Source organism: Eublepharis macularius, chromosome 6 (assembly GCF_028583425.1).
Source record: "Eublepharis macularius isolate TG4126 chromosome 6, MPM_Emac_v1.0, whole genome shotgun sequence".
NCBI lineage: Eukaryota > Metazoa > Chordata > Lepidosauria > Squamata > Eublepharidae > Eublepharis > Eublepharis macularius.
Window position 1 is genome coordinate 133,677,067 of NC_072795.1, and position 11,082 is coordinate 133,688,148.

At 44.1% G+C, this 11,082-nt stretch overlaps 1 protein-coding gene across 1 annotated transcript in view; it reads left to right on the forward strand.

Annotated features, from left to right (window-relative positions):
* Positions 1–8,784, forward strand: part of ANXA11 (annexin A11) — a 64,170-nt gene extending 55,386 nt beyond the window's left edge. The window contains exons 12-15 of the mRNA XM_054982395.1: positions 2,007–2,102; positions 5,026–5,084; positions 5,876–5,998; positions 7,585–8,784. Coding sequence (XP_054838370.1) covers positions 2,007–2,102; positions 5,026–5,084; positions 5,876–5,998; positions 7,585–7,644 — 338 coding nt within the window. The 3' untranslated portion in view covers positions 7,645–8,784. The remainder of the gene's footprint in view (positions 1–2,006; positions 2,103–5,025; positions 5,085–5,875; positions 5,999–7,584) is intronic.
* Positions 8,785–11,082: the final 2,298 nt, after the last annotated feature.

Sequence of the window (11,082 nt, forward strand, 5' to 3'; positions counted from 1 at the left end):
GTCGTGCAAAACTCGCGCAAGAAAATGCGATATTTCGCGTTTTCTGCGCGACGACGCGTGACGTTTCGGCATGGGGAGGGCCGTCTGGAATCGGCTCAGCAAGAAAGACGGGGGGTTCTCCATGGAGGAAGGCAATGGCAAACCGCCTCTGCTCAGCTCCTGCCTGGAATACCCTGTGGAAGAGGCTGCGTAGAACAGAGGGGCAGGTGAGGGGAGGGAAACTGCACCAGTTGAATTCCGTCTGCCCAGTAGTTTGCAGTGGTGTGAATCTGCTTGGGACTGTACTGGACTTGGATGATACGGCCTAGGACACGGGCACCTCAGAGGACACAAACGGTGACGACTTGGACAAGGACGTGGACTTGGATGACTCAACACCCTTGCGTTTCAAAAATCTAGTTCACACACTTGCCAGGCATCGTATCATATCCTGTCTATGCATGAACGCTTCGTATGCCTGGGTTAGAATGTTGTGGCTTTTGAAGAAGCAGGATGAGCATACATAGGACGGCACAGTTTTAAAATGACACTTGTATAGACACAAGTGGATATCTCAGGCTAGCCCAATCTTGTCAGATTCCAGAAGCTAGGCAGGGTCAACCCTGATTAGTATTTGAATGGGAGAGGGATTCCTGGGTCGCTCTGCAGAGGCAGGCAGTGGCAAACCACCTGTGTTCATTTCTTGCCTTGAAAAGCTGGTGGAATCACCGCAAGTCGGCTGCAACTTGACAGCACTTTACATGCACACACGTACTCCTCAAGGTTGCCAGATAAAAGGGCACATAATGGTCAGTGCTGGTCTTTTATCCCATGATTTGGTTTTTGAAGCTGAAGCCGGAGTTAAACCTTTAAACACTTCGGGGCCCACTGCACACTTGATACTTTTGAGAGTCCCAGTAACATTCTTTCAAGGGAGTGGTGCTCCTAGGGATTAATGGGCCAGGTGGGCGTGCCTCCTGTGATCTCAAAAGGCACTTGGGTGCCTTTGAGATCTTTGCTAATTTTGCTAGAGGGCCGCTTTGTGAAGAGAATGTGCTTGTCCAAAGCGCCCTACTTGTGAGACCCATTGCCACCGATGTTCTTACCTTTTGGTAGGCAGCTGGGAGCCAGGCAATAGTCTTTTTGTGTTTAAAAATTATATATTTATATTTTGTAAAAATATATACAGTGGAGTACAATAATAAAAACCAATTTCCACCCTCTATATGGGGCAGAATATAGCCTACCAGTCCACATATCCTAATCCTTACTTCAAGTCAAGTCAAAAGAGTTTGTCTATAGCCATAGGTCGTCACAATTCGCCAAACATTGACTAATAAACAATTAAGTCCCTTATCACAGTTTATATAGGTTACTAAAATTAATTATAACAATACAGTATGCCAAACTATGCCAGGGGTCACGGAACAGCCTCATTCAGTACCACCTTGTATCTTATCTTTTTGGCTGCGAGTGCAAACTGAGAGACTCTATAGGACACGATTATCAGTGTCAGATAATAAAAACACAATCTTCTCGATTTCAGAGTATGTGTTTGTCACAGATAGGATTCTAGCCAAAAATTTAGCTCTGGGTACACTATATAGTGGACAATAAAGTAGGTAGTGGGAAAGGTTCTCCACTGTAGGTGATCCACAAATGCAGGTGCCATGTTCCATGGGGGTGTGAGAATAACGCCCTGCTAAAAGAGCTGTTTGCGTCATCTGAAAGCGCAGAGCAGTGAAAGACACTCTGAGGTTGTAATGAGAAATACTGGCTTGGTAGGGAGATCTTGATAATCCCTACTTGAAGCACCATTGCAAGGAAAAACTCAACTCATGCATCTTCTTCTGTCATGGAATGGTAGCCATGGGGGGAGCTGCCTTTGCCCCAATGCAGATGTCTCTGGGCAGTTGATGAAGGCACAGTGACACATCTTCTAAGAGCAGGGGCTTCCGACCTTTAAATTTAATATTAGCCATCTCCACATGAAGAGTGATTATTGTTTTTTCTCCCCTCCTTCATAGTTTTCAGTGAATACCAGCGAATGTGTAACCGTGACATTGAGAAGAGCATAAGCAGAGAAATGTCTGGAGACCTCGAACAAGGGATGCTGGCAGTAGGTAGGTAAAAACAGCCACAACTTTTGAAACTTGTGATAGCATTTGTGTGACAGTGCTGCCACTGCCCTGAAGAGGCACCTGTTTGATAAAAGGGTTTTGCTGATTTCCAGTATTGTCCGGGAAGAATGGTTTGTGGTGAGCACCTACTGGCTAGTAACTATAATCTTATCAACCTACTTCCTGCCACCTAATGGAAGTTTTGTAACTGGGAATTGCTCTTTCTTTGGTGTGTGTGTGGGGGGGGGGGGAGACAAATCATGAAGTTGAGTTTAAATGTTGGGCAGCAAATATTACACTGGTCTTCACCCAGATCTTGCATTAAAAATAACAGAACAATCTGAAATGTCTTGGTTGCTCTATTGGCTTTGGTAGAGTTGCAGGCTCTTTTCCGCAGAGATGGTAAAGCCTGTAATTCATGTTCACTGTTCCTTTGAAATGACTCACAGTTCTAACAAAACAGCACAATTAGTGTGGCTGAAGCTTTTCTGAGCATGTCCTTTGGATGTAGTCAGTAAAAGACAGGAAATGAACAGGAAGCATTAACCTGCGTGTTCATTCCTGCCCTTTTGTAGAGAGAAATATCTGATAACAGAGTTTTCTGCTGAGTGTGTTTTGAACTTAGGTGAGCATCATGAAGTATATGTGGTAGAAAGGCCCCTTCTACCAAAATAGATTAAATTGCCAGAACTAAAGAGCTGCCGGTCCTGTAACAAGCGCTTGGACATCAGTTTGCAAATCCAAATTGCCGTGCAGAGCGCTCAGATATTCACTAGCATCTGCAAATCGATCTTCACTTGACATTTTAAAAAAAAGAAAATAAGTTAGACAGGCCTGCGTAACTTGAGAAGCTGAGAGCCAAGCTACAAGTGACGCCTGGCACAGGTTGGACACTTGCTAGCTTCCCTCAAGTTTTGATGGGAAATGTAGGCAGCTTGGCGGAATGTTGGACAAGTGACAGTTGAAAAGTCCGTTGGACGGCAGTTGGAGAGCCAAGCTGCAAGACCAGGACGCCTACATTTCCCATCAAAACTTGAGGGAAGCTGACGAGTGTCCAACCTGTGTCAGACGTCACTTGTAGCTTGGCTCTGAGCTGTCATGTAGGAAATTCTCAGTTCAAGCCTTGCTTTTGACTCGCTCAGTAGATGCTTTGGGCAAGCTACCATCAGTCATGAGATGTTAGTCTAACTGGCCTGTCTTACAAGGTTGTTTTAAGGATTGTTGAGGTGTGTGTATGTGAAGTGTCTTGAACACTTGAAATGTACTGTTGTCAATGCTTAATGTTGATTGTCCTAAAAAAGACCCTTCTTTTGCACTGTGCCTGCGAAACCTAACTGAACCTATATGTGCTTTTTTTTTTTTGGCTTTGTTAAAGCTTTCAGGATTGTATGGATGGTAATCTTACATTATGCTCTTGCAGTGTGAGTGGATATTATTCATTGCCTTGTATTATCTGGTTGTGGTGTGAAATTTGTGCCATGTTCATTGCTGTGTACAACCTTAGCTTTGTGCTGTCAAAAAATCACACCATTTCCCCCATTAGGCTGCCGTAAACATTTGCCTTGATTATTTCCACCTCCATAAAATGTTCAAGTAACAAAAAGCCATCTTGGAGTGTGATGTTTGTTTGGATTGCATGGTTGTGTGCATATTATATATAAGATGGGGGTTTTATCTTTATTTTGGAGTGTGGGTGATGTATTTTTCCAGTTTCATTGGATGGCTGACCTCTACTCCCAGGCAAGTTATGAAAAGCTGGTTTAGACGAAGTTTGATAAGGGGTTTGGGTGGCCTCTTCTGTATTAATCAGAATTATTTGAGAGTTCATTTTTGCTTTGAGTTAATCTGAGCCTGAGTTAGACAATAGCTTTTCAAGGGAGTATGGGGTTTTGTTTAAAGAAACTTAAAAAGAAACATCAGAGTCGGTATCGGTCACGAGCACTTTGTCCCATTATCATCTGTGATTAAAGAGGTTTTGAAGATTTTTGAACACTAAAACCTGCAAGACCTGTTTGCCTGGAGAAGATAGTTGGACGCAAAGAAATGAGTGTTTCTATGATGAGCATTGATTGGTTTTGCTGTTTAAGAAACTGTATCCACCCACTCCATGCACCCCGCTTTCTGCAAAAAAATGTATTCTAGGCAGCTCACAAGGATAAAGTGATAGAAATGCATACTCCCCTCCCCCAATGCATATATAGCAGCAGGCAATTTGTGTATACAAAAATCCAGAACAGAGGATTAAAAATGTAAAAGCTACAACCTTATAAAAGCAACTGAGATTAATAAAAGCATGTGACTCAAAACCACAAAGCTAAAATACCAAAACTCAGAATTTAATCAGTGCAGAATGAATCAGTTCACAGGGAGGCCAGCAAAGAGGGTCATGGTCCTGTTTCCGCGGGGAGGGAAATTCCACAACCGGGGGGCCACAGTTGTAAAAGCTGAAGTCTGTATTCTCCCTCAGCACTCTAAAACATTGTCGTCTGTCTCCAGCCTCTGTCATGTAATATATGGGGGGAAAGCTCTTTGCACTAAAATCCTCAAATTCATGAAGTTGTGGGAATGTAGGCAGGTGGTAAGAATCTCCATGGTGTGGTATGCATTTGTACAGCTTGAGGATGGATTTTGCAAGTAGCAGTTGAATTCTTTGACCAAACAAAAACCCCACACTCCCGAAAGGACAGATACTCAAATCTGGAGCTGGACTTTTCGTTTTCCTGTAGTCTTTTTCAACTTGCTAACAAAAGGATACCGCACGTGCTTCCTCAAGGTTCTCAAAAGATTTTTCTGTAACATGGACTTGAATTAATGAAAGTGTAACCAGGCACTCGACTGATGGGGAGCTGGGACAGGGTGTCTAAGCATAGCTGTTGAGGTCATAGCTGTCTCTCTTTGAGATCCATCATCTCAATTTCTTTTACAGTCAAGTGTCTGAAGAACACCCCCGCTTTCTTTGCAGAGAGGCTGCATAAGGCCATGAAGGTAAGTAATTTTTGGAACTGCATTGGCCGTTGTATTAATACGCTCTGATATCGGTGTAGGTTAACCCAATCTATTAAGAAGATGGCCTGAGAATTGCAGGTTTGAAGGCCAAACTGCATGTTACGTATAAGCATGTACTATAATAACTTTATAATAATATCCTTCAATTTATATACCTCCCTTCAGGACAATGTTTTTACAATGTTTGTTATTATTATTCTCACAACAATCACCCTGTGAGGTGGGTGGGGCTAGTATAGAATGAGATTTTTTTTTAGCTTGCAAAATTACTCCTGGAGAGGGTGACCAAACATGGAGATCCAGAGGAGTTAGCCATGTTAGTCTGACGAAGAGAGCTGTGGTTCTCGAAAGCTTATGCTACAAATAAGTTGGTTAGTCTTAAAGGTGCTACTGGACTCTTTACTATTTTGCAAAAGTAGAGAAATAGCTTGGGAGAGTAGTAACTAACCTGTCCCTTTCCCTACCCACAAATACCCTTCCCCAACTCTCCTCCACTGAGCTTTCGACAGTATTTTTAACTCCCTGGTGGGAAAAGCTGCTGAGGTGGGCCATGACTTGAAGAAGGAAGGGTTGCTTGCGCTGCCCTGTCACTTTTATATTGCCAAGCAGACGTTCTTATCACAGCCATGTAAATGGAAGGAACTAGAATCTCACACACTCCAGAGCAGTCCTTTAACCTCTCATCCAGCTGGAATGAAATGATTGATGACCTGTTTGGGGTGAGGGTCAGTATGGATTGACACTCCAGCCCCTTTGCATGTTCTTTGCAGGGAGCGGGGACCAAGGACAGAACTCTCATTCGGATCATGGTGTCACGCAGTGAGGTTGACTTGCTGGACATTCGGCAGGAATACAAGCGAATGTATGGCAAATCTCTGTACACGGACATTACGGTGAGATTTTGAGTTTGTTTCCACCCCGTTTGCAGCCCTGTTAACTAGAAATGTTGCATGCTGCTATGTTGGTGCATGTTTTTGCTTCTGTGAGCAAAATAAGTCCTACTGTCAGATCACAGAATAGGTTATGTGAGATTCTGGACTGTGCAGGTGTAGGATGTACTAATGGAGAGAGGCAGAGCAGTTTGCCTAGTGGAACTGCATTCATTAGAAATAATGGCAGCCCCTACGCCCAGCCTATTTCCTAAAGGATATTAATTCCCTTCTCCTCCTGTTGCGATTCCAGAGATAGGAAGTGCTTCTGGAAAGACGCTGGATTTTCTTTGGTTGTAAAAAATTGACTTGCTCACAGTCTATAGGAAGATATGAGATGCTGACACCCTATGGTCTTTCTTTCTCTCCTTTTGAATAATCACCCAGTAAAATAGTTCTGTCTATATCTGTATGCTTGCGGGAACCTCACTTGTTTTAAAAATATTTAATTAAACATACCTGATTTCTAGCCATCTACAAAAGGCTCCTGATGCGGCATTTCGGTATAGTCCTTCCAGATAATAATACCAAGCCATGTTCTCTTTGCCATCCCACGCAAATGCCTCTCAGTCCTATATTGCTCTTCTCCTGCTTCTGCCATGCTCCTGGTTTCAGTGCCAATGCGTTCCCAGTTGTAGAAAGAATGCTCACCTGCCCTTACAGTCATGAAGGACTCATGTGATCGTGGATGTGAAGTGCTTTTAAGATGTGCCATGCAAGGCTGACTAGAGGGCACGTAGCAGCCCATCAATGGACCACGAGTAAATTTTAGGCGGAGCATTTTTTGTCTGCTGTTACTGAGATTCTCGCAAACCATGCTGAACTGAAGAGTCATCTGTTGTTTCCCTAAGAATACTTTGGAGAGCTTAATACCAGGGCTTTTTTTCTGGGGGGAAAACTCAAGACCACATAATGACCTCACTTTGGGTCAGCTGGAACAAGGGGGGAGTTTTTTAAAGTTTAAATTGCCCTCGGTGAAAATGGTCACATGGCCAGTGGCCCCGCCCCCTGATCTCCAGACAGAGGGGAGTTTAGATTGCCCTCCGTGCCGCCAAGCGCCAACTCCCCTCTGTCTGGAGATCAGGGGGCGGGGCCACTGGCCATGTGACCATTTTTAGGCTGTGCTGGAACTCTGTTCCACCGCGTTCCAGCTGAAAAAAAGCCCTGCTTAATACTATTTAGTTTTCCCTCAGTTGTTAAGGTTTCTTGAGGTACTTTTGCTTTGCAAATGAGTTAGAACACGTCTCCCCAGATTCTAATTTTAAAAAGAGTAAGGAAAAGCCCTGCTTTGACTTGCATTATAAATGCTGAATGGTGGTGCGATGCCGGCCCCTGTTGTTCTTACATCAGCCGTTTTTGGGAACATCAGTTCTTCCCCATCAAACGATGAAGATGTATCCTTAGCTTTTGAGGACTGGAAATTGTCTTCCAAGCCCTGAGAGATGTTCATTTTGCCTGCCTTTGTGGTGAAAGCAGCTGGGCTTGGGTTTTTGCTTTAGCTACAACCTCACTTTTGTAACACTTTTCTGTGTGTTGGTTTCTGTTACCAGGGTGACACTTCAGGAGACTACCGGAAAATCCTCCTCAAACTGTGTGGTGGAAATGATTAAGCAGGACTTCCTGGATTTTTTTTATCATTCGTTCAAAACTATCAGCTGTTGAAACTCCAAATTTCCAAAGCATTCTTCCTATACAGTGCTATGTTGGATAAAATTATCCCAGTATATTCTATTCTTTTAAAGAATGCGTGCATAAATTCCTACTATAATAGAGGCCGCACTGGATAGTTTAGGTCATAAATATGTTTTTGCACCCTTTACAAAAGAAATCTTTTTGTCTGCATGAAGGTAGTGGAGTTGCATGGAAATTTCCCTTTTTATGAGTGTGTAGGAGCAAATGAGAAAAGTGTAACACTATTCTTAAAAGTATAAAAGATTTGTGTGTGTCTCTGTGTGGTGTATGACAGATGCTTTGCATCGGCGCACTGTTGGTAGCCTGGATCCAAAATGCTGGCCTTGAAGAGTGATTGGGTCTTGTTCCCTTCTTGTTGTCCAAGAAGCAATGGGAACCCGACTAGAAATCTCTGGCTGTTGTATATCCTGGAGAAAGAACTAAGTGAATTGAGATGTACCATATTAATCTGAACATGAGATCTCATAATCTTGTACACACTGTCCCCAAATGAAATTGGCGGTGGGGGGGTGAATTGCAGAGTCCTGCAGCCACTTTTAATTGTTCCTTTCTTGATGAAGAAAAGTCGACTTTCCGTCTCTCCCTATAAGCGATGCATGAACAAAGCTGCTGTGTGCTTTTTGTAGGATAATATGCACCAGGCTTTGGTGCTGTGCAAACTTTGTTAATGTGAATGTGATGTGCAGAGGAGCATGGAAGTAAATGTAGATTACTTATTTGCACATGATGGATTTGGTGTGTTTTGGCAAAGGAAGGACATGATCCAGTCGAACACTTTATAACGTACTGCTTTATTTTAGTAGATAAGGCTTAACTTTCCCTGTTAAAAACAGCAGTTCTGAACTGTAGTTAGTTTCCAAAACAAAAACAAAACCCGCAACTGAGTCTTGTTGCATTTGTTGAGATGGTCTAAGGTTTAGTAAGCCAGAACCCACTTCGTGTTCAGAGGGAAGAACTGTAGATCAGGGCTTTTTTTCCAGAGGAACGCGGGGGAACGGAGTTCCGGAACCTCTTGAAAATGGTCACATGGCTGGTGGCCCCGCCCCCTGATCTCCAGACAGAGGGGAGTTGAGATTGCCCTCCGTGGAGTTCCGGAACCTCTTGAAAATGGTCACATGGCTGGTGGCCCCGCCCCCTGATCTCCAGACAGAGGGGAGTTGAGATTGCCCTCCGCGCCGCTCAGCGGCGCGGAGGGCAATCTCAACTCCCCTCTGTCTGGAGATCGGGGGGTGGGGGGCACCAGCCATGTGACCATTTTCTCCGAGGGCCACCCACTGAGTTCCACCACTTCTTTTCCCAGAAAAAAAGCCCTGCTGTAGATACATGGGAACATTACAAAGGCTCTGGCATGAAGTTCCTGAGCTGGAATTCATATGTAGGCTTAAAGCTATCAGATCTGAATTCGAGAGAACCCGAGTATAGCTGGTTCACTACAGAAAGCCATTGCCCTGTTGTGAAGTTTTCTATACGTTTGTTCCCCTTGCTTCGTCCAAACTATCAACAGTTAAAAGTGGCTCATGGCTGCTTCTGAATGGAGGGTTTTTCTTTGTTTCTTCCCCTCCACACTGGAGCATCTTAATATTTTTTCATGTAACGTGATGTTCCGGTTGTCCTTCTGCCGTTCTGTGGAAGTTGTTTCCCAAGCCTGCTTGGCTCCAATCTTTTTTAGATGAGCACAGCCCAAGTGCATTATTATACCCATGTGGATATGCGAGTGCAACATCTCACATCAACGCCATTTTCCTTCCATTAGCTCCTGGCTGTCATTTTTCCACATTATGCTACTGGAGGGCTTTTAAAGAAAAATGGTAATTGCCATAGCTCTATAATGCAGGAGTAGCAATTCCTGGTCTGAAAATAAAAGCCCCCCAGCGACGTGGAAAGGAGAAGGTGGTGATTGATGGAAGAAAGTGTATTGCTTCGTTGCTAGAGTGAATGCCTCGGCATTCATAGCAACAGTGAATGCAAAACAGCAGGGCTTTTTTTCAGCTGGAACGCGGGGGAACGGAATTCCGGCACCTCTTGAAAATGGTCACATGGCTGGTGGCCCCACCCCCTGATCTCCAGACAGAGGGGAGTTGAGATTGCCCTCCGCGCCATGGCACGGAGGGCAATCTCAACTCCCCTCTGTCTGGAGATCAGGGGGCAGGGCCACCAGCCATGTGACCATTTTTGCCAAGGCTGATTTAAACTTTTAAAAACTCCCCCCTTGTTCCAGCTAACCCAGAGTCCTGAGTTCCACAATTGAGTTCCACCACCTCTTTCTCAGAAAAACGGCCTGCGAAACAGTATCCTCCCTGTATGGATGCAGCCTGTAGGTCATTCCTTTTTCGTCCGCAATATAAGGTAACCCACTTAGGCCTTCTGGCTTCACTTGGCTACATCATCTCTCTCCCCTCCCTCATTTCCTCTGCATACAAATTGCTGCTCAGAGCCTCTGTAATGTCCCCATACATCTACAAAGTGCATGTGATCATTTGTTTTAATGGGTTTTGCTGTCGTTGGATCATGCCAAAAGTAATGTGCTTTGTGCGTTATTTACAAAAATGCCATTCTTTTTCAGATTTTTTTTAAAAACTGTGCCTTAAAATCAAATCTATGTATCTTTTTAACAGGTTTGTACAAATAAAGCAATCTTTCTCATCCTCTTGCAGCACCTTTCACATTTGTGCGTGCCTTGATGCTTGTTCTTATCTGAGAGTGCTGGATAATCACCGCCTTGGAGATATTCAGCTTAATCCCTTTACAAACGCCGTCAGAGAATGGGACCTGTTCTGACCAAATCTGTCTGGTGAATTACTGAGTCTCTCTGTGCAAGGTATCTTACATGGGGACACTCAAGTGTAGGGAGATGAAATGTTAGCTTCCTAGGGGGAGGCAAAATTGAAAGAACCTTTGGGGAGGTGAAGATGAAATTAACAAACCTCCTGAGGAGTGATCTTTGCCGGCTCTGTCTTTTTAAACTACGCTTCCCAGCTAACATTGTGTCTCCTTACACTTGAGTGTCTCCATGTAAGATGTCTTTTGTAGAGAGACTCACTATTTCCCTGCTTTAGGCAGCTTCCTAAACAAATGCTGTTTAGGAGTTCTAGCTTACAGAGAATCAGTAGTAATAAGCATCTGTGTGAACGTGTGAATCATTCCACTATGGGTGCTTGTAGTATTTGAGGCTCTGTTTTCGGGAGCTCTTCTTTGACAGCTCTTTCAAAAGAAAAGCAAACGGCTGGTGCTGGAGAACTGAATTTCAGAGTGGCGGTCCAGGCTGTCACCTTGACCTGTGCCCTGTTTCCAGCATAGGCTGGCTCCAGAGGTTTCGGGAAGCTTATGCTAATGGCAGGCAGCCTTTTTGGCAAGCA